This window comes from Xyrauchen texanus, chromosome 24 (genome assembly GCF_025860055.1).
Source record: "Xyrauchen texanus isolate HMW12.3.18 chromosome 24, RBS_HiC_50CHRs, whole genome shotgun sequence".
NCBI classification, from domain to species: domain Eukaryota; kingdom Metazoa; phylum Chordata; class Actinopteri; order Cypriniformes; family Catostomidae; genus Xyrauchen; species Xyrauchen texanus.
The window spans coordinates 27410735-27438685 of record NC_068299.1 but is presented as its reverse complement, the minus strand read 5'-3'; the positions used below and the strand labels follow the sequence as shown (position 1 = coordinate 27438685).

The following is a 27951-nucleotide window of genomic DNA, read 5'->3' as shown; positions in this document are numbered from 1 at the left end:
ATTTGATGAACTATATATGCCTTGTTTAATATCTTACATGAAAGCGAGATGGGAGGAAGGAGGAGCAGATGTGGTTTAATCAGGTCTATCATGCAGGGTAATTGGCAGCACTGGCTGTCTAATAGAATTAGTGCAGCTTGCTTTGTTCCACACACTTCTAGTGCTACTTACGCTGCTTAGGTTGAAAGGTGTGTGACCTCTACCCTGAACCAACCCACACCTGGAGTATTGTACAAGATACGAGACTGTCACACTTCCACACAAATCCAGAGAAACACTCGCACAAACGCCAGAACCCACTGTTATGTGCTAGCACCGCATCTCACAATTGCACAGTTATCAATGAGAGCATGCTAATGGATAACTCCTAAAATGTTTTAAAGGTGGTAAAAGAAGGCATGCTGGTTTGTTCTGAGACTTTAATGAAGAGGTGTGAGTTTGTGGTCTGTTTGTATGCTTGTACAAGTCTGTCCCTAATAGACAAACAGCTCTTTTTAATTGTTTTATTATTCCTTTATTTATTTAGGGGAGAGCAGGGATAGTTGTCACATGGAGAAGGTGTCATATATACTACAAAGTAATTATAAGACTCTGAGACAAATTTGCAATAGCACAAATTTTCTCTAGTAGTAGGAATGTATGTTGCTTTCAAACCCCCTTGGTGAAAACCCTCTTATGTTAGAATCATTTTTGCAGATGCTATTTGCACCCTGGTGCAAATAATGGTGGATGCTATTTACACCCATGTGCAAATAGTGGCAGATACTATTTGCATCCCAATTTAAATACTAATATACAGTATAGAGCCATCACTGCTGCATGTTAATTGTGTTTTTGTGTGTTTGTTTATTGTATTTGGAGTCCCACAGAACGAAAATGAACCATGTTTTTCTACAATAACCAAAGTTTAACCATGGTATTTGTAGTAAAACCATAGTAACCACAAAATTAACTATGGTTATTACAGTCATGATTACCAGAATATTACTATAGTAAAACCATGTTATGATATGGATACTATACCCTTACAAAAAAACGTAAAGTTCTGTCAAACTTCCACAAAATTTCCCACTCATTATTTTCACATGCAAATGAGATTGTGATTCACCACAAATGTTTGCCAGAAGTTTGCAGCTCTTCACCGGTATTAGAGAATTAGAGAAAACAATAACCCCTCGCATGCGACCAACAAACCCCACCCCTACCCTGATGAAGCCCTTTTCTAAACCCGTCGACACTGCGAGACAATCCACCTTTATATTTTTATTTATTAAAAGTAGTATTAAAGGAAATATTTTGAATGGAGAGAGTGAACAGGATGGGCTTAAGAGTGGGGAAAAAAGCTAATTTGAACACTTGCACAGAAAACCACATTGTACTTTACTCTCCATGCCACTGCAGTGACTCAAATGGTGTACTTTGTTGTACATTTCTATGGTTCAACCAGACTCCTGGGGTGCAAATAGTGTGCTGTGTGGCAGGTGCTATTTACACCTGGGTAATTTCTGTGAATTGTAAATACAATCAATTTTTTTTGAAGTTGTTGGGTAAACAAGTGAACATAATAAAACCACACTTGCATACATTCAGGCAAGTGTCAACAAAAAGATGAAGATAGATTTGAACTGGAAGGTTCAACTGTGTTCTCAAGACAAGGATTGTTTGTTTTAAATTTTCTGAAAATGTCAAGTTGTCACGTGTTTTGTATATATTGTATTGCACAGAATTTATGTCGGACAAAACAATTGTGTACGTTACCTTTAAAATGTTTTGCCTAGGAGTCTGTTCCAAAACGTAGTGAGCTGCCTCGCTGTCTCCTGCCTACATAGTCTTCTATGGTAGCATCCTTACTGAAATTATGCCTCATAAGAGAGCAATTTGGATGCTCTACATAGGCGGCAGCTCCGCACATCTTTCAAATAGTGCTTCACTCATGCAGCACATTGGAGACTCAGCTCACAACTGATTTCAATACAGGTAACGTGAGAGGAACAACACTCTAATGAGCATAAATATGCATAGCACACACATATTTTGGGTAAAATAGTAAATTTTCTATGACATACATTTTTTTTAATGATACTTATCAGTACTGAATGAATTATTTGTATTTTTATAATCCACATTTCTTTCGCTTCATCCGTCATTTATTTTTTTATATATAGGATAATATAGGATTATAAAAATAGGATTTATTTTTCAGCCAAGCTCATCACAGTACATCCTGGATTACCTACCCAGGTAAGAATACATACGATGCTACCTTAAAATTTGGCCAAAATGAGAAATAATAAGAGGCAGCATAATAAAGATACCTACCTTTTGGAGCAGCCTTCGTGTCGGGAGCGTGCCTATGATGTCTTAAAATGCTCCCCTATGTATTTTGTTTATCTCCATTTTTCTTTAATCAACAGCACAGTAGAGTTAGACAGGAAAGTATAGGGAAAGAGTGGAATGGGATATGATGCAGGCTTCAAACCTGGGTCCCCATGAACACAACAGCTCTTTTTATGTGTCATGAGCTCTATCTATTGGGCCACAGCTCTGTGAAATTATATAAATCCCTTTTTCACACTGGCATTAGTAAACACTCCTGTTGTGAATCTGTTTCTTATTAAAAAACTTAACACAACATTTACAGAATGTGGTAGTTTAGTTCAGTATTTTGCCATTTTACTCTCAGAGAAGGACAATATTAACATTAAAGGCATCTCTCTCTCTCTCTCTCTCTCTCTCTCTCTCTCTCTCTCTCTCTCTCTCTCTCTCTCTCTCTCTCTCACACACAAACATACTTTCTCATCATTGACAGAGACTCGAATCAACTTCTCTCTCTGTGGGTGTCCTCAGAGCAGCACAGAGATTGCCAGCATCCATATTTGACAGATAGAGACAGAGAGCAAGAGATATTGAAAGAGTGAGAGAAACCGACAGACGGAGTTAGTTTCAAGTTTCAATATTTCCATTATGCATTTACATTTTAAAATCCAGAGGGCAGCATGTGAGACTAAGAGAGTGAATAACACTGAGCAAAATGAAGAAGGGAGAACAATAATTTATGAACTGAATGTAATATGAAATATGAATAGCGTGCCCTTCCATACAAAGTGAGACACCTGGATAATTCTTGTTATGCAAAACCTTTCAAGCTCTGTAACTTTTAAACAATGAAAACTGGGCTGATACATTGAGCACTTTAGGATGAAACAATCACTGAATTTGCCAAAGTTTGCCAGGTTGGTCACATCAAAACTTTTAAAGATATTCAGACTTTGTTTCAGGCACTTAGTAGTTAGTAAATTTGATATCCATAAGCAGAACTTCATATTCTGTTTTAGTTTTTTCCTTTCAATAATTAGACACATTACTCTGTGCCTTTCCTCCCTATAGGCAAACTAAGCAGTTGCTTAGGGCCCCCGATCTGCCAGGGGGCTCACACACTGTCAAAGACATTTTTAGTACATTTACATTTATGCATTTGGCAGACGCTTTTATCCAAAGCGACTTACAGTGCACTTATTACAGGGACAATCCCCCCAGAGCAACCTGGAGTTAAGTGCCTTGCTCAAGGACACAATGGTGGTGGCCATGGGGTTAGAACCTGTGACCTTCTGATTAACAGCCCTGTGCTTTAGCCACCACCCTCTTAGTAGTGTCAGAGACATTGTAAGTAGTGTTACGATCATACTGATGGGGGCCCTCACACACATTTTTGCTTAGGCCCCCAAAAGGCTATATTTGTATTTATTTGTATTTTTCCACACCAGCCTATTATTGTAGTATCAGATCTCTGCCCCTAAACAACACATATTGTAATCTTCTGAAGGTACACGATAAGTTGTGGTGAGAAAAATATGAAAATGTTAGTAATTTGCAGTAAAAATCTTGATGTCCATTGTGCATTTATGAGCACAACAAAAGGAGCTTGTGCACAATGTCTTGCATATTCCAAGACCTTTGAACCTTTGTTGTTTAGTGCTAAAAATAAAGATCATTTCGAGAATATTTTCTAAATTTTGATAATATTATACTGATTTTCTTAAGTATAATGTCATTAAGGAACTGGCATATTTAAAGGGATATTACAAAAGAATAACATGATGGAAAGTGTAAATAAGGACATAGGATGGAAAAATATTTATTACCAATTTAAACAATATTCACGTTTTTTTCTTTTTTTTTTTTTTCAAAGAATTTTCTTGTTGAGAAGAAATGGCAACTACTGTTCAAACCAAATAAGGGAAATTATTTTAAATTCACAGCTATGTTCACTTAGTTGTGACATTGTAAAAACTAACCAATTTTGGGGAGGATTTTAGACATTAATATTTACTTGTATATTTATTGCCTTTTTTGCCATTTTTATTGGATAGTAGAGTGTGGCAGAGTGTGGACAGGGAAGTAGGGGTGAGAGAGGAGGAACAGGATCAGAGGCAGGTCAGGTCAGACTCGAATCTGGGTCCCCGTGAGCCAAGGGACAAACAGCTCTTATATGTCCTGAGCATCTGCACAGCCCACTATTTTGATTTCATCTCTAAAAGTTGTGAGATTAATATTTTATCCAATAAACCAATGCGAGATATTGGAGAGTACATTTTATAGGACTGCACAGAGTTACTGAAAGAGATGTCAGGAACACTAATCCTGTCTGCAAGATTATGAAAATTAATGTGATGAAGCTTTAACTCACTATGCGCAAATTAATTTTAATATCTTCCATTCCACTGACGCCTCTGTTCTCTCTCTCTCTCTCTCTCTCTCTCTCTCTCTCTCTCTCTCTGAGTTAGAGCTGGTGTTATAATCTCACATCACATTTACATTTATGTTCCTGTTGCTGAGTACACGCTGCACAAGTGTTTGTAGCTTGTTAGCCTGCTTAGCATTGCTTATTCTTATTCTTATACGTTCATCATTTTATTCTATGCCATTTTACCCCGTGCTTCTGGTTTTTCCGCTTTTCTACTGTTTCATCTGTGTGTATTATACTGCACGCACGTGTTTCTCTGTTTTTGTTTCTTTTTTCCTTTTTTCCTGCTTGTCTACATCTCACGTCTCGATTGCATGCATTCATTTTCTCCACTTTGTTTTACCCTGATTATTGCATCAGTCTCAAACATCTGCTGATTAGGAACCACATCGATCACAAACCCTCACCTCACTGCTTAGGAACAACCATAACAACAACAACAAACAATTGCGTTAAGTCATGGCATCCGCTCATGTTATTGCTTCCTGCATTGCATGCCACATGTTTACTAAAGCTTCTTCCGTCAATGGTGAGGGATTCACGTGATAAATTTAAGGAATTAATTAGGCTGACGGAGAAGTTTAATGAGCCATAGGCACGCATCTGAACAATAGTGGAGGTCAGTGAGAAAGACAAGTCGTTAGATACTGTTTTGTATGCAGATTGAACAGCAAGCAACACACACAGTTTGGTTCCGGCTCTAGAGCCCCCACAGCAGGCGATTGGGTGATGTCTCAGCGGCATACTCGCTCAGCAAAGCGACACTACTCTCCCGTTCCAGTTAGGATTTCCAATAGATTCTCCCCACTCAGTGATGCACCCACTGAGAATTATGTTGAAAGAGCCCTAATAATTGGTGATTCTATTGTAAGGAATGTGGAAATAGAGACTCCAGCCAACTTAGTTAAATACATTTCAAGGGCTCGGGCATCGGACATCAGATCAAATTTGATCAACAAAGTGCTGGCTAATGCTAAACGTAGATTTTCTAAAATTTTTATTCATGTTGGCACTAATGATGTCTGGCTTTGCCAGTCGGAGATCACTAGACATAATGTTAAAGAGGTGTGTGAACTTGCAAAAATTATATCAGACACTTTAATATGCTTTGGCCACCTCCCTACTTGTCGTGGTGATGAGGTTTATTGTAGATTAGTGTCACTGAACAGCTGGATGTCTGAACGATGTCTGGAGAATATCATACGATTCATAGACAATTGGAAGATTTTTGGGGGTAGACCTGACCTGCTTAAGAGAGACGCAGGGAAGATGCCTCTCTCCTCTCTAGTAATATGGCTCATAGTCTTATTAATAATGATAGTATTTGACTAACTGGGGCCCAGGTCAGGAAGCAGACAAACTGGTTAATCCAAATATCTGCGAGCTGCCTTTAGACATCACACAGGTCACATTACTACAAAACATAGAGACTGTATCACCTAGATATCATAAATAGACTGTGTCTGTTCCCTGAACTACCAAACACAAAACTTGCACTAAATAATTTAGAAAAAAAATTGATTAAGGTCAAACTTGAAAAAAAGTGCTTTTCTAGTGCTTTTAGATCTTAGTGCTGCCTTCGACATGATAGATGACAACATTCTCTTGAATAGGATGGAGAATTATACTGGCATTATTTGACTTGCATTAGCATGGTTTAGGTCCTATTTATCAGACTGCTACCACTTTGTATGTGTAAACGAGGAATTGTCAAATCAAACAAAAGTTAAGTATGGAGTGACACAGCGATCAGTTTTAGGGCCTCTAAATATGTCTTTTTCTCCTTATATATGCTTCCCCTGGGAGATATTATCAGGAATCATGAATATGTTTCCACTGTTATGTCAATGATACCCAACATTATATTCCTTCTAAACCCAATGAAAATTCACAATTCTCCAAATTAGCAGTGTATCAATGAAATCAAAGATTGGATGGCCAGAAATTTCCTTCTACTAAATTCCGACAAAATAGAGGTACTAATGATTGCACCAAAAACCTACAAAAATAAGTAGCTAAAAGATAATTTGACTCTCGATAGATGTACTGTTACATCGTCTTCTTCAGCAAAGAATAAGTGTTCCCCGTCTGTCGCTCACTTGACGTTGTGTCGAAGAAGCGACACTAGGGGTCTCTCTTGAGCGTTGAATATGCCTCTGATCTATGAAAAAAGGTCAATGAGAATTAGTTAGACAGTATTTGCATACCCCGCTCCCGGACATACGGGTATAAAAGCGGGGAAATACGTTGAGTTCATTCAGAAATGTTCTTCGGAGCCGATGGCCATGTATGCAGTCAGCTGCGAGTTACACACCCGTTCCTGTTCCTCTGACGCTTGCCTGCTGTTGGATCTACGGCGCACTTCAGTGGCTTTCTCCTTCTCTGCACAGCAGTGCAGATTGATCCCTGGGTGCTTCGACAGCACAGTTAAAAGAGTTATTTTCTCTAAAAGAGTTAGTTTCTCTAAAAGAGCAACTACACAGCTGGCATTGAATGTCCTTTTCAGGACGCGTCTTTTTAAAGACGTCTTTCCGCCTCTGTGTAGTTTCTGGATGCGGTTGATTTCTCCCCACCTCTGACGGTCATAAAAGCTGCCTCGCGTGCCTCAGTGCGAGAACATAGCCATGGCAGCATTGCGGTCGCGGCTTTCTTTTGTCATGAGAGAAAGCCACATCAGCCGCCCCCCATGCCTCGCCTCCTTCCTACGGGATTGGGGCAGGCGCCGCGGGCAATGAATTCGATTTGGGGATAATGACAGGCTCCGTTCGCCGGGTAAATCCCCTCGAACCACCCGCCTCCCCGGCACGCTTGCTTGCTTCCGTCCAAGCTCGGGATGAGTGATTTCTCTCCAATGGTTCATGTTATCAGTGCGAGAACATAGCAGTGGCAGCATTGTGGTCGCGACCTTCTTTTGTAATGAGAGAAAGCCACTTCAGCCACCCCCCGCACCCCGCCTCCTTCCTACGGGATTGGGGCAGGCGCCGCGGGCAATGAAGGCAATTTGGGGATAATGACGGGCTCCGTTTCACCGGGTAAATCCCCTCGAAACACCCGCCTCCCCGGCACTCTTGCTAGCTTCCGTCCGAGCTCAGGATGAGTGGCCTGATGGAGGAAACAAGACATTGTGTCCTCCCGGCCACGTCGTTGAGCCAAGCCACTGTGGTGGCCGAACCATTTCCGGCTCCTCAGAAAAATCCTGAATGAACTCGACATATTTCCCCGCTTTTATACCCGTATGTCCGGGGGCGGGGTATGCAAATACTGTCTAACTAATTCTTATTGGCCTTTTTCATAGATCAAAGGCATATTTGGCGCTCAAGAGAGACCCCCTTCTTCGACACAACGTCTCGTTCCCTCCATCAGGGAACGGAGGTTACATACGTAACCTAGACGTTATATTTGATACCAATCTATCCTTTGAAAATAACTTTTCCAATGTTTGTAGAACAGCATTCTTCCACTTGAGAAATATCACTAAATTACAACACATGCTCTCTGTTGCTGATGCCAGACAATTAATTAATGCATTCATAACCTCAAGACGAGCTTAGTGTAATGCATTACTGGGTGGATGTCCAGCAAGTTCAATAAATAAACTTAAATTGGTTCAAAATGCAGCTGCCAGAGTGTTGACTAGAACTAAGAAATTTTGTCATATTAGCCCAGTTTTATTGTCGTTACATTGGCTACCTGTTAAATTTTGTACTAATTTTTAAATTCTGTTAACTACATACAAAGCTTTGAATGGTCTAGCTCCACAGTACTTAAGTGACCTTCTGACATGCTATATTCCATCACGTTCATTACGATCACAAAATTATTTCTTGTTAATAATTCCAAGAATATCAAAATCCACAAGCTAGATCCTTTTCATACTTGGCTCCTAAACTATGGAATAGTCTCCCTAACACTGTTCGGGATGCAGACACACTCACTCAGTTTAAGTTTAGACTAAAGACTCATCTATTTAGCCAGGCATACACCTAATTTATCCTTCAGCTCACAATTAGGCTGCTTTAGTTAGGTCTGCCAGAACCAGAAACATCCATCATGATCTATAACTCTGCATAAAATTGAATGGTATCTACACTAATATTATTCTATTTGTTTCCATGTCTCATATCCTGGGATTCATATCCCAAGTTTACCAGAGCCTGCCAGATCCAGCTCCTTTCCTGCTTGGTGTCGGACTCCACTGCTACGTGTCGCTGAGAGATGACGTCAAACTACAGCCGGTGCTAGCCAGACATCACTTCAGTATTTTGACTTCAGAGGATGAACTGATGCCAACTCCAACTGTAAGACATTGTATACTTCATTTGCCACTGCCTGAACCTTGGACTTATGATGGACCCCACAAACCTCACCGAAATGACCTGCAGGTTGAACTGCGATGCATCTCATCATTTATCTCAGCATCACCTTTGTCTATTGATGGACTACTCTCTTGAAATGGAATACACAGACTATCATTTAATTGCCAGCAAAAGCCTTCATCAACTAACAAAGGACAATGCATCTATTTAAAATTCAAAGACATTAGTCATTTATCTTAAAATTCATAAAAAAATTGTTTATTTTTATTTTTAAAACATTGGACCTTAATGCTTACTTAATTTACAAATTTAAAACCATGACTTGCACTGCACACAAATAACTAATATTGGCATTATATTCATGTTGTTTAGCCAGAGGGGAACTGGTGCCCAAAGTGAGTCTGGTTTCTACCAAGGTTATTTTGTCCACTAACCAACATCTTATGGAGTTTTGTGTTCCTTGCCACAGTCGCATTCTGCTTGCTCACTGGGGTTCTAAATACAATTTTTATTTAATTATTTAATTTCTATACACATTTTACAATCATTCCTAAAGAATTTAATCAAACTACTCAATGATCGCTGTAAGATGTTATAGATATTACAGTTTTTGTTTGATTTCATGATTTCCTGTAAAGCTGCTTTGAACTGATGTGTGTTGTGAAAAATGCTATACAAATAAAAATGACTGGACTTGACTTATGCATTTGGCAGATGCTTTTATCCAAAGCAACTTATAGTACATTTATTACAGGGACAATCTCCCTGGAGTTAAGTGCCTTGCTCAAGGCCACAATGGTACAACCACTGGAGTCGTATGGTTTACTCTTATGCTGCATTCATGTGGCTTATTTAAAGCTGTCTTCATGTTTTAAGCTGAGATACAAGATATGGCTTTAACATGGAAATAAATTGCACACTTCAGCTTTAAATAGAAGAAAATGTTTCAGAAGAATGTGTGTGTGTGGTTTTGGGTGATTTCATAAACATCTAATATGAAACAGACATTCTGATCAGGTTAAACAAGTTCTGACTTAATCTAATCTACACCGCGGCACCATTAACGGAACACATATCTTCACAGTCTGAACACATTGATTTATATCCTGCTCTCACACAATGAATCTTGTTTATTTGTGTGTGTGTGTGTGTGTGTGTGTGTGTGCATTTAGAGATGCAAAGGAGGCTTAACGAGCACACAGAGTAACACCCTTTTTACACTGTGAATGAAGCATCTCAGCTATGTCCGATGTTCCACTGAACTGTGGCACTGATAAAACCTTTAATATGACATTTTGTATAAACACACACACACACGCAGGGGTGGACTGGAAACAAAATTCTGCCCTGGATAAATTTGGCCGATTTCAAGTTGTCGGGGGGGCCTCCTTCATCATACCAAGCCCATTTTAGTATATCACTTCCCTGTTTCTCAGCCAGAGATCAACCATGAAAAGTCTTGGCTCTCCCGAGGGCCAATCCGCCTCTGCACACATGCACATCTCCTCAAGTGTGTGGATACACCATAAAGGGCTGGTTACCTGTATATGTTATCATTTGGATACTGGTGGTCCCCAACAAAAGGAGATAATAGAGAGTATGTTAGTCTCAGTCACCACTCACTTTCATTACATTGTTCTTCCATACAATGTATATGAATGTTCTACTTAACATTTCCTTTTGTGTTCTACTTAAAATTTCCGAGTCAAAAACCTGCCATAATAAAAAGAAAATCTCCCCTTTTCTCCCCAATTTGTAATGCCCAATGTGCTCATGGTTGCATAGTAACTCGCCTCAATCAGGGTGGTGGAGGACGAATCTGCATCTGAGACCATCACTCCGTGCATCTTTTCGTGTGGCTTGTTGAGCGCATTACTGTAGAGACATAACGAGTGTGGAGGATTCACACTCTTCTCTACGACATCCATGCACAACTCACCACGCGCCCCACTGAGAGCGAGAACCACATTATAGCGACCACGAGGAGGTTACCCCATGTGTCTCTACTCTCCCTAGCAACCGGGCCAATTTGGTTGCGTAGAAGACCTGGCTGGAGTCACTAAATATTATATATTAATATTATTTTCCACTTTCACTGACTTTTAACCAACATCAGTCCTGATTATAACCAAATATTCATTCATTTTCCGGATTTTAACCCTTTAAATGCCAGTTTGTTTACATAATGTCACTGTTATTTTTTACACACAAACACGCACATTTCTCAATACTCACGTCCTCAATACTCACAAAACACACTCTGACGTCCATACCAACACACCCACACAATTTTAGCAGCATCATTTATTAAATCGTTTAATAATACAGCAATGAGAAAATAGGAAAAAAGCATGTATTTCCTCCATAGACTAAACATGAGAAAAATGGTGCCATCTGGTGGAAAATATTAAATTGTTTCATTTTGAAGCCAGGACTCTGGAAAGAAAGCATAATATCATAGAATTCATGATATTATGCTTTAATGGCACTAGGATCAAATTTAGCAGTTTTAGTGGGTATCAATGGGGACATTTTTGTCCTGAAGGTCCTGAGAGTATTATAGATATATTATAGGAACTGAGATTGAAATATCATAATTCACCCAAAAATACACACCTTTGGCAAAATGTATGCCATTGCCATTAACACAGCCAAAATGATCGAAAAAAACTAAAATGAAAAAGACAAAAATGTCCCAAAGACCGCACAAGGGTTATATTTGGGGTGAAATAACCCTTTAACTAACAAAACCTTCTTGGTCAACCAGCTTCTCTAGAAAAGCCATTCTGGTTTTACTGGCATTCTTTTGTTAGTGAACAGCACGGCTATGTGGCATCTTTTTTGGTCTCCTTGGAGATTTCTCCTTCTGCTTTTATGTGCACTCTTGAGACATGATAGAAAGTTTGATTACAATTTACAGCATAAATTATGTCATTTGACTATAACTGTCTTCTTCTGACAGAAAAACAATCACTTTGAACAAGTACACAAACTCACACGCATTGGAACACAAACATACACGCCAGCAAACATGCACTTTACATTGAAAAGATCTATCAAACTGTGTGGAGCCTGTGTTTAAAAAGTTTCAGTAGTACCCATCATATGCAGCTAATTGCTGCTTTCCCAGTGCTTTAGATTTTGCGTTTCCTGTCTGAACATGATGTAGAGGTTGATGAGAACACAGTTATATGACAGATTTAGTAGCACTGTTTCATTCTGTATAAATAGAGGGATGTGTGTAAGCTTGTGACAGATAGTGTAGTTCCTAATCTCCTGAGACCTGGACCTACATAGACATACAAGTGAATGCATGTCCACACAAAGACACCTACACAGACAGACACAGAACGGATGTGACAGGAAGACAACATTACAGGAATGAGCAGCATTTCTTTATCGTTAAAGAAGTCGGGTTGGCAGACATAGCATCTACTTTTTAGAAGCGCAGACATGCACATACTGTGTATTGAGCTCCTTCAAGAGGACACCTGACCTACATTGTTGACCTATTTATCTGCAGTCTCTGGGTGGTCACTGGAAATGTAAGAGCAGCGTAGTTTTAGCGGGAAGACTAGCAGCTGTACATCATCGTACCATTAGCTGGGTAATTCCCAGCCAATCACATGTAAGTCGTTGTTTTATATGTCTGCTCACAATCTAGCACATTGCAGTTTTAGTGTGCTAACACTGCAACCTCCACCACCAGTTGAGTCCCGTCCTGCACGGGGGTAGGCTCCTCGCCCCTGCCTCCTATCTCTGGCAGGATATGACAGTTCCGAGTACAACTTCTTAGGACCACTAGATGAGGCCTACACCAAAGTTTTATATTCATCAAATAAATGTCATTTTATATCTCACTCAAGTCTGCAAGTCTTCCTAATAGAAATATATATATAGGCTGGCAGTGAATTGTGTATTTCTACAACATTATCTGTTACCAAAAACTATTACTTATAAATTATGCAGCATCCATGATAATTGGTATTAGACAACAATATAAAATAACTGAGTGAATCTATAAACTGAAAATGGGGAGACGTTTTGTTCCTTTTGTAAAACATCTGGAATACTGGAATTGTTACTAACTGTGTTCAGAACCGTTCGGCCCAGAGGTGGAAAGTGCAAAATTACTGTTATCTTTAAAGCCGTATGGAATATGCAAGTGTACAGCTAAAAGTTGACAAACAAATAGCAGATATACTCATTTAAAAACTACAATCTTTTTCTCACTGGAAAATGGACCCAAGCTATTGCTGCATTTCAATTTTTCCTTAATTAAATGTTAGTGAGGATGTCCTCCTCCCCTTAATTATATATATGATCGAACGTTACAATAGTAAGCAGAGACTATGGCTCAGAGATTCAAAATCATGAGCAAATAATTTGACAGCCTACCATTCAGGCAAATCAACTCTCTCAATGTCATGACTGTGAGTCTCTTCATTGGAACTGTCACCATTGGATCTTGGCTCGAATAGATATGCTCTTGTTCCAAAAAATGAACACGTTTTCTTCACCTTCCAATTCTGGCAGGTCTGTAGGTGTAGGTGAAGGTGGTGGTGATCAGTCTACCACAAAGAAGGTAAGAAACGTTGCATTTGTCAAATAATTTCATTTCATTCGGAATACAACTGGCTTCTTCATATCACATATACAAAATAATCTACCAATATAATTTTTTAATATACCATAACTTCACTGATACTAACATTTGTTAAAACAAATAAAATCTGCTTTTATTTACCATTTTGAATATTAATAACCGCTACAAGCTTGGGGCCCCCAAGTGGTCAGATACCCCTGGGCATGTTCTCCATTGCCCTTCTGTTATTAGTCAATTGTGAGGGTTGTCAATAGGATTAAATACAATGTTAAAGTTTCACTGTGCCCCCACTCCTGCACTCTTGAAACAGCCTGCCAGCCTGTTTGTTCCACTTCTTGGTTCACAGATGGGGCTTTATTACTCACAATCAAACAATTATTTATTAATTATAACAACAAAAAACTGTTACTGAAAGTGTTTCTAAGCACTATGGCCTTCCTTTGCCTTTGAAATATCACAATGCTAAATAGGCTATTATATCATACTGGAGTAATGGCACAATCTTTCCAAAAATATGAATGACCAATTTCTCAGTTCAAGGCTGAGACTGTGAAAGCATGTGTTTGACAAAACATTCTAAAGTAACAATGAACTGTAGGGAGAGCTGCAGTCTACATTCCTGGATTTACACAGGCAAGTGTATGCAAAAGGGAGTCAGTCAGATTTTAAAGCTGGACTGTTGATTGATACATTTGAGGCTGACTGCAGGACGTGATCTGACGTTTTTTCAGGCTCCTCAGAGCACATCAGCTAATCATCAGCATTTCACTTCTCTGCTCACTTCATCATAATTAGCATCTCTACATTTCATTTGATTCATTTACACAATCAATAACCAGGCAAACCAAGTTCCCCTTGTTTAGCATTAAAGGCCCATTGTTAATCAAGAGCGGGGGAGAAGGAATAGAGACAGAGGCAAGGGACATTCTAGGATTCCTCAGGGGGTCCCTTATCAGCTCCTTATGAAACTATGATGCACCGGTCTGTCTATCTGACAAATTTTAGATCTAGTGTGATTATAATGCTGTTGCATACTATGGGAACACAAAGAGTCTGACTTGACTGCTCTCTTTTCAACTTATCCCCAACTGCAATTGGCAAATCTTGCCAAACGGTAAGGTGAGGCACAGTTGAAGTTAAACACACATATTGACACCCTGACATGCTGACAAATCTGATTGGCTGATGGAAACACAAAAACATGCTTAGTTCCAAGCCTTTTGCTTGCAGATATCCTAAGCTTTTATGTCAAAGGCAGCTGATAAGTCCATTTCATGCTTTTAAAACTGAAGTGTGTAACTTTAGTGCCGCTAGTGTCACCATTTGCAACTGCAAAAATAATCACTGTTTTCAAACAGATTCTAGAAAACTCACATTGTCTTCCATTGGTGGTACAAACAGCCTTACCCAAAATCACACTATTGGTTGAGCCAATGTAATGTCAGGCTGGGGTGCGTTTCCCAAAATCATCAATAGCCAACTATGGTCAGAAGTTCCATCGTTACCAACATAGTTTATCTAGTTGGTGTTTCTCGAAACCGTAGTTCTAGTGAACATTCACAAACAACATAGCAAAGAAATTTATTCCGGGGTTTTGCAGAAAGTGTCACTCTGAAACGTCATGTAAACTGCAGCCATGTATGGAATTAAAGGCTGTTAAGAGAAAGCACTTTCAGAGAACACAAAGCAAACACAGGCAAACAAAAGTACAGCACGGAAAATCCAGAGGGAGAATGGTCAGGGTAGCGTAGGGTCAAAAGCCGGGGAAACAAAGTCAAGTAAAGGGGCAAATCCGGGAGAGAGTGGTCAATGAGAGTGGGGAGGTCGAAGCCGGGAAACAGAATCAGAGTAGACGGGACTAGTGTGAGCAAAAGACAGGGGAACAAGGGGAGCTGGCAAGCTAAGAGGAGTTCAAAACTAGACGAGACTAGCGGGGGGCAAAGACACGGGAAACTAAATACAATAACCAACCGGAGTGAGACGAACGGGTTGTGAAATATATAGGGGCGAGTGCAGGTGTAAACAATGATAGGTGAAGAGACGAGTGCAGGTGAAACTAATGTGGTGACTGAGAGCGGGCGCAGGTGTACATAATGTTCTGGCCATTGGGAGCGGGCATGTGAGTCCGAGGGGGGAGATAGTGTACGAGCGTGTGAGCTCGTAGGAGCAAAAACGAGCGTGCAAGCTCGAGCGAGCAAAACGGGCGTGGTAGCCCGAGGGAGCAAAACGAGCGAGGAAGCTCGAGGGGGCGGAGCGAGGGAGCAGGGTTCGTGACAGTGAGAAAGTAAACATTTGTGGCTCGCTGTCCATAATGGAGGGCTCGAGCACGAGACTGGACCTGAGCCTGAGGAACTCCCTTGACTTCCTTGTCTGATTTAGTGGTAACTAGCCTTGAAGGTGGAGTTGCCGCAGGTAAGCAGTGGCTTATACGCTTACTCCAGCATTGATTGGTTGGATTAAAATCCTCCCGAAATTTGTTAAGAACTACATTTAGTCAGAATACACGGTTAATTTTAAATGGCCTTCAATGGAGAAGGATGCTTTTTGCCCCCATAATGATAGTAATGGCATCTACCAGCAGGGGCGAAGTGGATCATGCTAACCAGCTAAACATTGACCTCATTGCTTAAACGTTTATTGTAACCACTGTTTCATGAAAAGAAAGATCACGTAATCACTGATTTTTAGGAGGACTGAGATGTAAAGTCTTCCTAAATAGGGATCACATGTGGACTGAGAAGTCAGAAGAGATGAAAGACAAAAGGACAGAGAAAGAATGTGTAAGTTCAACACATTCAGTGTATTAGGATTAGAAGAGTACTCTGTCTAGTACTTGCTGAGTGACATTGAGATACTCTAAGATGGCAAATCTGAGGATTGTGGATTCTTATCTCTCTGGGGGACAGAACTCTCTCCCTCTTTCTCGTATGCACCATCAGTACATCTCTGTGCTGAGACACTTTCTATTCAGGTCTAATTGTGTGGAAGATCCTAGAGTTGTGTTAGCTTCATACCCAAGGGTGTGAGATCTGAGAGCCATTCTTCCTCACACACATTCTCTCTCTCACACACAAACTTTATTATTAGTGCTAATCAACTAAATTACCAGATGTTAATGCCTCTCACTACATCTCAACACCAGCACTTTGTGTCTTTTATCTGTGTGTTTTCATATAGGTGTTCTTCTGTTGAAGTGTATGTGGGTGTTTCATTTTAGCACACTGATGGGAGGTGTAAAGTATTGGAACCAATGTGAGTGACAAACTATATGATTTCCCATAATTGCTTTGGGCACCGCTGCTTTGATGTAGCAGCTGTACTGCGGCAAGGTTTTCAGAATGACGCCTTTAACCATTCCAGTACATTATTTCATGAGGAAAATTATCTGATTATCACATAATCCATTGAGCAGGATAATCTTCCACACTGGATTAGTCTCTTTTTAAGCACAATGAGATTAGTGATTGTCGAAACACACTCATGTCATTTATGAATTTATCTTAGATAAAGTGCAAGTTCCCTACACAGCTTGTCTCATCTTGTCTCATTTCTTTTTCTCTACTGTCAGTCTGTCTGATCTACTGTCAATATAGTCTTGTGTAGACATACTTTTGATTATCAGCATAAAGTCTGGTCCACACATAGCATGTTAGTGTGGCAACAATAAAAAAAATCTCAGACTTAGACAGGAGCGGGTCTCTCTGATCGACATATGTAGCAACAAATGACAGTTTTATTTGAAATAGTTGATAACATAATGCTAGACCAGCCTGGAAAATCTCAAATTTGAAAAAAAATTGAATAATGGTCCAGCAGTGTTAGTCCACAACCGATTGAACAGAAAACACAGAATAAATTGGCAGAAATTGTTATTTCACAGACATAAATCAAAGTGAGAAAAAAAATGTATATACAGTCTAATACACAATGATGCTTGTAGATAGTACACTTGCTACAAGTATACTCTGAATAACAAATCTCTGAATATCTTTCAAAGATTGTGTTCATCATCCTGGTACCTTGTGTACATGATTTTGTTTCCCTTTGTTTGGTGCAAACATGACCGCATAAGATTTTTTTAAATATTACAATGTGGGAGACACAAAAGTATATGTTAGAATGTTAGCCAGTCACCATTTCCATGTATCGTAAACCCTTGTTTATACTTTCACTCAGCACTGCAGTGTGACACTCCACAGACTGTATGCACACCTCCCCAAATTCTAGAGGCACCCCCGTTCGCGCCCGCCATTGTACTTTTCTGTGAAAGACAGAGGACAGTCGAGAGAAAATGTATTCTGCATCAGCAGTAAGAAGAGTGAGAAGAATTGTCTGCCATAAATACAACAACAATGGATTCCCGTGTGCATTTGCTTGATTTGGATGGTGGATCTTTATTTTAATTGATCTACGTGTCAGTTTTTAAAATTTTTTAATTTAGTATTTATTTACCTTTGTAAAAATCATGACATTTTTGTAATTAATGCATCAAACTTCAGTCTGGTTTTGTTTTTATTCAATATCCAATAAAAGGCACCGGACAAATAATTGTATTTATACCTTAAAAATACTTATGGGTGCAATATAAAACATAAATTTCTTGAACTTATACTTCTATAAAAGTATATAAGCATATAGATGTGCTACAATAGAAAACATTTTCACAAACTATATAACAAACTAAAACAAAAAAATGTAAACTAAAGAGTAATGCTAGTCTATCAAACTTTAATCTGCTTATAAAATACTGTATGCATTAAAATGCTTGCACCCATATACTCCTATAGAAATGCAAACTAAAACATGCAGTGCAGTGACCGAGACAACTCACTGAGTCTTATTCATGAAACATTAGCAAAACATTTGTGTAAATACACTCTTATGTAAATTGTCCCATTAATCTGAATGGGGCAATTTATGCAAGAATTCTTTTTAATAACGATTTAAAAAGTGTTTCTGCTCATGTCCTGAATAAGCACAATTGACTAAATGTTCATTTATCTGTGTTTTAAACTTCAGTCTTGTACTTGTTAATCAGAACACAATAAAAGGCTTAAAACACATCATCCTTATAGAATATTTCTTGACTTTATACTCTTATAAAGTTTTCCAAACACACTTTACATAAAATACACTGCTTATAAAATGAACATTGTAATTTTTTTTTAATGCAGTGCTGTGCACACTGTTCGTCCAAGTCACAAAAAATTCCCTGTCGTGCAAAATGATGGCTTGCGACACCAACGCGCACTTCCGCCAATGCAGAGTTGACGTCATATTTGGCACGCACAACCTCGTGAACATGTGGTTCTGTTGAGTTTAAACCAGGCTTAAAGCGAATGATCGTTGGGGCTAACATTCTGCCTGACATCTCCTTTTGTGATCCGAATAAGAACTGTATTATGAATGCAAAAGTTTATAAACTCTGATGCTTCTGAAGTAATTCAGAAGGGTGTTCAGCTAAACAGGTGTGAAAACAAATGATTGCCCTTGAGATAACATAGTGCACGATGGGAAATCTGAAAATCAAAAGCATTCTCTGCCATTAACTTCTTTTTTAAATAAAGGCTCTTTTCCTATTTTTACAATCAAAGAAGGGCACAGTTGCTATTTTGTTTTGCATTGTCGGATGTGATCAAGTTATTTTTGGGCAGGATGAAAATGTGTTTTGAAAAAGCAATGCTAGTACTCAGGTTGTTTGTCATTCATTCCTCCGTACTTTGATGCTCATGCCCCTCTCGCTGACCCCGTGGAAATAGTTGCATAAAAACAGACAGGGAAAGTGGATGAGGTTGACAGCTATTTCGCCATTTAAATTATTCCTTCAGCCACCCACATACTGAAGCACTGTTGCACAGTCAATATTGTTTTCTATGTATCCTAAAATATATCTCTGTTTCTGTTGCAATAATTGATGTTAGACCATTACATTATATAAAATGATTCACTGTCTATCAAAAGTTTGGACTAAACTGAATTGATGTATTTTCTTATGATCTTGAAAACCTTAAAGGAATATTCCAGACTCGATACAAGTTAAGCTCAGTCAACAGCATTTGTGCCACCACAAGAATATTTTACTTACTCTTCCTTTTTTAAAAGAGCAAAAATCGTTTCAGTTTTACTTGTATTGAACCCAGAATACTCCCTTAATTTAAAGACATATGCTTGTAAACTTTTCCATTTTGTAGATTAAAATAAATTGTGTGTTTATATGCCACCAAGTGCCCAGTGTACATGTGAACTCCTTCAAAACTGTTTAAAAATCATCCCTGGTGGCACCTCATAGAAAGAATGATCAGAGTGTGTTCAAAAGGTGGCTACAATGAAGAAGCTAAAATATCAGATAGTTTTGATACATAAAGCTAAATAAACTCTATGCTTTCATTTGTGTTATTGCATAGTTTTGATAACTTTACTATTATTTAAAAATGTGGTAAATATCAATAATAAATAATGAGTAAGGGTGTCCAAACTTTTGACTGGTAGTGTATTTGACATTTATGATGTGTTCTATTATGAATGAAAGCTCTATGTGTTCTGTAAATGATCTGTGTACAGGGGTGCCACGGCTGGTGTTGGGGGGCAGGTGGGACTGTCTGACTGCGGGGGATTCATGCTCTAGTGATGAGGCGTGCAGTCCTCGCTTGAGAACGCTCCGGCAGTGCGTTGCAGGCGGGGGGAGTGTGAAGCTGGGTCCAGGGGCTCGTAACCACTGCGAGAACGCAGTGACGGCCCTAATCTCCAGCCCCCTACATCGATGCCAGTGCAAACGAGGCATGAAGAGAGAGAAGAACTGTCTCAGCATCTACTGGAGCCTCAAGCAGTCTGTACTGCATGGTGAGAAACACACACTCCGGATTCCTCACTTATCTACTAATACTCCTAATTTTTCATTGACAGACCAAAGCTCTATTCCAAAACCTAGTGTGTTGCTGTGATGGATAAAGAAAGATACCTTCTTAGGCAGCTTATTAACTATCAAGGGACTCGCATGCTGGGCATGTCATATTCACCATATCGTATAAAAAAAAAAAAAAAAAAAACATATATCCACGTTAAAACTCCATGAAGCAGAAAAAAAAAATCTCCCAGAACACTCACTCACTCACTTTAAACTGGAGGATGCACACTAGCAGCCTACATTTGAATATAACTACATGTTTGACATAAAATAGTGAGACAGCTGGCACTTGTAATATAATGGTCCACCTTAACATGGGAAGTCAAGATAACACAAATTGTGCTAATAAAAAATGACTGGTTACTTATTTTACACTGTCTTGTAAAAAAAAGCGTGCACACATGGCAAAATGATATCAACAGGGCTGCATTAAGGTACTGCGGAGCCCTGGGGCTTACGCCAGTCGTCTGGGTGCTTTCTCTTTTACTCTGTGACCAAACGCTACACAGACCGCTATCTCTGTTGCGTAACATTTCCATGTTTCCGCGGCACGCGTTTACATGCTTGTGTCACCGCTAACATTGATGATAGCGTGATGAATGCCATGACTGTCTGTTCTGTTTTTGGGAGATTTGGATTTGGATGAACACTAAAAATAATCTGAAATGAGCTTTTATGACTTCCAACTTCTAGCTAGAGTTCATCACCTGTGCCAGAATCCCACGAGTGTGCATCAATCTAGATGCACACTCGTTATTGCAATCTGATGAGGAAAGATATGATGTGCTTATCACGTTTTGAGAGGACAAAAAACATAAAATGTAAACCTTTTAATAAAGTATAGGTTTATAGCCTGCTTAAAAGTTTTATTTAAATGTCTTGCTGAGAGTGTTCCTTTGAAAAGACAATTGAGTAAATGCACGCCTTATAAATGTATAAGTTATTGCATAAATATGTGAAGGAATCATGAATTATATAAAACATCACTCAAAATGCAAGCTATATATTATTATATATTGGTCAACATATTGAAATGTTGGCCAATATATAAGCTTTTATTTTGAGTTGTGCAGTCATTTGTTTCCTTTACAGAAAGTGAAGCACACCAGCCCCCACTTCCCGCATGTCTGGATGAGAGACTCCATCCTGATGCTGTGTTTTTCTGTTGGAGCTTTGTGAGCGCTATTTGCATTGGATCTGCATCTGATTGCCTATTAGACAATGGGCTTTTAATGTATTTTTGATTTCGGCTTCTCTTTATGACGACTGGTTGAGCTCAGCGGGACTTTGCAAAAATAATGATGTATATGATTTTCAGCATATGAAACATAAAACATATACGCACAGTTATTTGCAATCTGATGTAACAAAGTTATTTCAACTTCTGTAATCCATTTTGTTTTTTTGTTTTTTTTGTTTTTTTGCCTATTAGCACTTTAAATTGTTGCAAAAAACTTTTGAGTGTAAATTCTTCTCTTTTTTTCCTGTGAATAAATGTAACTATTTGAGCCGCTTTTGGTTGCAACATTGCAGACACCAAAATGTATAGTCTGTGCTTTCCCACTTTTTAAAAACACCAGCTGTTAACTTCCTGTTTTAATAGGACATACAGTATGTCAACATAAAAAACAAAACTGCGCTTGCCAACACAGTTCATGGGGACTTTAAAATGCTGTCACTGCAAGCAGCTCACTAGGTTTTGGAACAGAGCAAAAATATTCACTCAACACAATGATGCAATTACAAGTTTTAATACACACACCCACACTTCCCCGGAAAGCAGTTCAATGGATGCTAATTAGACACTGCATTTTAATATGCTAACCAGTTTGGCATTATAGAAGCTTTGCTTGAAAATGAACTTTAAACTTTGACACTCATTAATTCAAAGACACGTAATACTCTGTACCATAACCACAAAGATTGTTTCCGTATGTGCTTGTATGTTTACAGGGCTGAGTTTGGTGGAGAATTACCCCTATGAGCCTGTTGAGCGAGGCTTTGATTATGTTCGCCTGGCCTCCATCGCTGCAGGTCAGTGATTTGCACAGACACACAATGTTGATTATTTATTATGAACATTCAGAACTGATCATGATGTGTTTTGTCACTTCTATGCCGAGCATTAGCAGTGAAGCGTTATTAATAGGACAGAGCTTAATAGCTTAGAACAAAACATGAGCGCTTTGTTTTATGTAATTGTATATAACATCAACGTTCAAGTTCATCTGCAATGTTGATGATAAACTGTTTCCTAAAAATGGGGCGTGCATTAGGGGACCTGTCAAATAGTGGAGAACAAAAATTTTGTTGTAAGCCAAAGACTCTCAAATTGGGTGTAAAAGAGAATAAATAGACTGGATAATATATATATATATATATATATATATATATATATATATATATATATATATATATATATATATATATATATATATATGTTGGTTATCATAATTGATATCGATGTAGTTTCTTATCATTCTCATCTTTCCCCTATCTCATTATGTTCACTCAAAATAACAGCATACCAAGTTTAGTTTTGGAGGAGGCACACTGTCTATTTGTTAGCCTCCATTTATGGTGTGCTTATGGACCAAGAGGGCAGCTCATAATGATCCATTTACTCATCATCTTCCTCTCTCTCTCTTTCACTCTCATTCACATACATTTTATTTAGATACTGAGTTTAAGCAAGCTCACATTAAATAACAATTACACTCTATGGGAAAAGATAGAGAATGATTTCATCTATGTAATGAAAGCAATTTGAATGTCGGTCATTCATGCATGACTTTTAATGATGGCTGGTCTCAACTTCCAAACACTGAAAGGGTTTAACAAGCCGACTTGATAGAGAGTAGAGACAACAAAAATCAATCACAAGTGTAGACATAGAAATGGGAGGGAGGGGAGGAGAGAGTAAGAGAGAAAGAGAGAGAGAAAGATGTGTGCTTATGTAATCTACAGAGAACAATGAGGAAACTAAGAAATGTGAGAAATTACTTAATTATAAATTAAAATGAATTAAATTCATTTTATTTTCATTTAAATGTTTTAACACCTTGTTTAAAATAAAAAAAGCTTTGGTAACACTTTACAGTAAGGTTTTATTTATTAACATGATCTATCTACATCAGTTAAGATTAATAATGATTTTACATCACTTATTAACCTTGATTAATGTTAAATTAAATATAAACGAATACATTTTGAAAATGAAACATTAGTTAATCAAGTATGGACTAACATGACAAGGAAGAATTGTATTTTTAAGAACCAAGAATAGTAAATATTGTCATAAAATATTGTTATTTGTTAGTTATTGACACCTCATGCATTCGCTAAGGTTAACAAACTGTATAACAACTGTTTTACATACTTGCCAACACTCCTGATTTTACCAGGTTTCTCCCGGTTTTCCACCGCTCCTCCCACTGTACCCTCAATTTACAATTTCTCCTGATAAATTCAAGATGTTCGGCATTCACATTTCACTCATACAGGCTTGTCCCTTATTTAAATATGAAATTATGCGTCCTGTATCGAATCAATTCAGGACATGATTTGTCCAGTAATCTGGTCAGATGGCGTCACAGCAAAATCATTCCAGAACGTTAATTTAACATTGATAGAAGAAGGGTTGTCTGAAAAGTTTATAACAAAAAAAAAAAAACATAAAAAGTTCAGTAAATGTAAACCAGCACAGATGTATACATAAATATGGTGCAGAAGATAAATAATCGAAGAAAATATTTTTTTGTAGTCATAGGTCAGAAAGGTTCTCAGCATATAAGAAAGGATATACACATTTTATTATTAATAACACAAAAAGCACTTATTGCTAAAACTGTGAAGGGTGTGGTAAGGCACCATCTGAGTACAGAATAACGTTCTTGGTATTATTCATCTTCAGTGTAGTATTACTGCATAGGTACTGTCACTCCCCATACATGTATTATGCAGTCTGCGTTGTGTACCTACTCTCTATGGGGGCACCATCTCACCCTAGGGCGACACCAAATAGTCCAACGGAAAACAGTACCCCCTCCAGCCCAGTCCTTTTTTTATGACCTGAAAGAAAACATTTGTATAGAACCAAAGCCCTTATTTGAACAATGAAAAATAGTGCACCTGTCAAAAGGTCATGCAAATATACTGGTTGGAGCAACAGCTAAGGTTAAATAATAGTACTTTCACTAATTGATTATGTAAGGAATCGGTTGTTATCGCAAAGTAAACCCTTTCAGGGTGTCCTGATCACCCTGCCAGGGTTTATTATGCGATAACAACCAACTGACTGAACATTATCCCGCTTATTACACAGCTATTAACCAAATACATGGACATAAAATATTGATTTGTGCTGAAATTATGTAATTTGAGAAGAAAGAAATCACTTAACAGCTGGAATAAACCTCTAGTTCTGTTGGTGTTTATTTACCAATTTACCAAAAACAATTTAAAACAAAAATTGTTAATTCTGTCTTCATTTATTTGCCCTTATTTTGCTCTAAAACTGAACAACTTTCTTCTGTTGAACAGAAAAGGATATGTTAGGTAGGATGTTAGCCTCAGTCACATGTTAGCACAAGTCATATTTATAAGGGTTTGGAGCAACATTAGGCATTGTGTGAAAATATTGACAGTATTTATTGTGCAAGCTAGTCCTTTAAGTGAGATTTTAGTCTAGACTTAAAATGTAGACTTAAAAATAGACTGAAAAAGTGTGTTTGAATTGCCAGAAAGGCTATTCCAAAGTTTAGGAGCCTACCTTATTTTGTGCTCTGTGTTGACTTGAGTACAACAGGCTTCCGTTTCAGCACTGGACAGCGACTGCACAACTGTGACCCAAGGATTTTTTTATGCATAAAGAATATCAATGTAAGCGAGTGTAACTAACACACTTATTTCTTAAAGCCCTGCTGTTCTTTCATCATTTCAGAATCTGAGGTGGGTATGACAACAATGAACCGTTGTTTGGATGCCGCAAAGGCCTGTAACGTTGATGAGACCTGCCAGAAGCTGCGCACGGAGTACGTGTCAGCGTGCATCGCTCCATCAGCGCGATCTGGGCCGTGTAACCGTGCACGCTGCATCAAAGCGCTAAGAAAGTTCTTCGACCGCGTGCCACCCGACTACACACACGAGCTGCTCTTCTGTCCATGCTCCGACACCGCATGCGCAGAGCGACGGCGCCAGACCATTGTTCCCACGTGCTCATATGAAGAGCGGGAGAAACTCAATTGCCTGGCCCAACTACGAGTTTGCGAGGCTGATTATGTCTGCAAGTGGGTATTGTGTGTTAAAATCACTGCTTTAAAACACAATCAATCTTTTGAAGAGATTGAAGATTGGCCATATTATGGACATTAAAGAAACATTCCAGGTTCAATAAAAGCTCAATCGACAGCATATGAGGTATAATGTTGATTACCACAAAAATGTATTTCTAGTTGTCCCTCCTTTTCTTAAAATAAACCCTGGTTTCAGTTTTTATTTATAAATTTCAATCAACATATACATTTTTTTATATATTCACTATTTCAAAAGTATCGCAACAAGATGTAAACAATATGCGTGTTAATATGATTTTAGTTTGATAAATTCACTTACTAACCTTTTATGTGTAAAGTTCTATCCAATTTTACTACTTTTTTGCCATGATGACACAGTACGCAAACCCTGTAATCCTGAAAACAGTTCAAATAATACATACGTACAGGGTAATTTATGCAAGTGCTTTTATAAATTTATAAGCTTCAAATTTCTGCCTTTAAACCCTTCAAAAATTGGCCCCATTCAATTCAGTTATAAGTGCCTCACTGTAACCTTTATTATTTTTATTTGTTTTATGAATTAAATAATTACGTGTGGAAATATTTTTTTGTGGTAATCAACATTATGCCACAAATCCTATCAATTGTGTTGAACATTATATATTCCTTTAATGCTATTTAAACAATTTTTTCCCAAGTTTTACACCTCAATAATTAAATAGTACTTTAGACACATATGTTTGAATTAGACTGTGGTCCAGATAATATTGCTTTGTTGTACATAAAATTGGTGCCCCTTAGGGTAGCTGCCATGTTGAGATCACATGACCAGCCGTGTTTTGCCATTTAATACAAAAATTAACACAAACTTGTCTCAAACTTGACATTTTCTCACATTTTTTGTATTGTGCTGCAGTCAGACTGCAATAACATCAAATTAATTCCAAGGGTGCTTATGTGGGATGACGAATAACAGCCAGCAAAACATAATTAACCAAAAATGCTCATTCTGTATTCAGGTCAAATATGAAACTTAGAATTTCCAGTTTCCTACCTGAAGTCAGTTTTGCAACTGACAAAATCCACAACTCCGATTTGACTGAGATGTCGGTCTGTTATGTCACACACACATGGTGGCACCTTGGGAAATTTACAAAGTTAATAATAAACATTCAACAGTGATGAAAAGTTCCTACAATGCATGAAAATAAAACCTCTTTCACAAACATCTGCAGATACAGGTACATGTGTGTGAAACATGGTAAATGGTCCCCTCTGTTGATAATCATACACCTGCAAAACAAACGTTAGCATTACATAGAAATGTTTATCCCCTGCAATCTGATTGCAAGGAGACTTTTTTTGTTGACAGCAGAACACCTGCAAAGCTAATGGTAGAGTTGCAATTTTGTTTACTTACATCTATCTTTTTTGTTGGAAGTTGTAGTTATGTATTTCCCACATTTGACTTTGAATGGAGCGCAGCATAAGTGTATATAATAAATACTGTAATATTCTGTATTTATTTGACAAAAGTAGCAATTTAAGAGTTGCTTATTCTCCGTTTTATCCCTATGAGAGGTATGAACAACAAACAATGTCTCATGATGTCTCTTGACAGCTTCAGTCACTTTAAGAGACTCCCTCTTTTCACATCACAAACACAAAGGCATTCATCTGTCTTAGCAATCAATAAACTATCACATTTACACGCGCTCAGAACCAGCACGGTCAGCCTAACAGTCTGCTGACACAACACATTACACTAGAGGAGATCACTTACCACCACAACAGCCAGTTAGCATAAGAAATCAGAGGGGAATGTGTGTAATTCCTCTGAGACTGACCCAGTTAAATGATTGATTGGTGACTAGAGGACTGAAATATGTGACATGTGTAAATCGCCCTGGATGCTCCCTGGTACTCTGTTCCATCGGCTGAGTATCTGGCACTTTCACAGAACCCTGAATTGCAGCCATTAAAACAAAAGCAAAGTGAATGGAACTGAAGTGCGTATATGGTATGTGAGGGGGATAGGTTAAGCACTAATTTGAATATTGGGGGGCAATGGCGGCTGGTGCTTTTCAAAAGTGGGGAAGCACAGA

At 38.4% G+C, this 27951-nt stretch overlaps 1 protein-coding gene across 1 annotated transcript in view; it reads left to right on the top strand.

Moving 5' to 3' along the window:
- Positions 1 to 27951, top strand: part of LOC127617718 (GDNF family receptor alpha-4-like) — a 150774-nt gene that overhangs the window by 109616 nt on the left and 13207 nt on the right. Inside the window, exons 2-4 of the mRNA XM_052089788.1 lie at positions 20228 to 20506; positions 22524 to 22604; positions 25513 to 25858. Coding sequence (XP_051945748.1) covers positions 20228 to 20506; positions 22524 to 22604; positions 25513 to 25858 — 706 coding nt within the window. The remainder of the gene's footprint in view (positions 1 to 20227; positions 20507 to 22523; positions 22605 to 25512; positions 25859 to 27951) is intronic.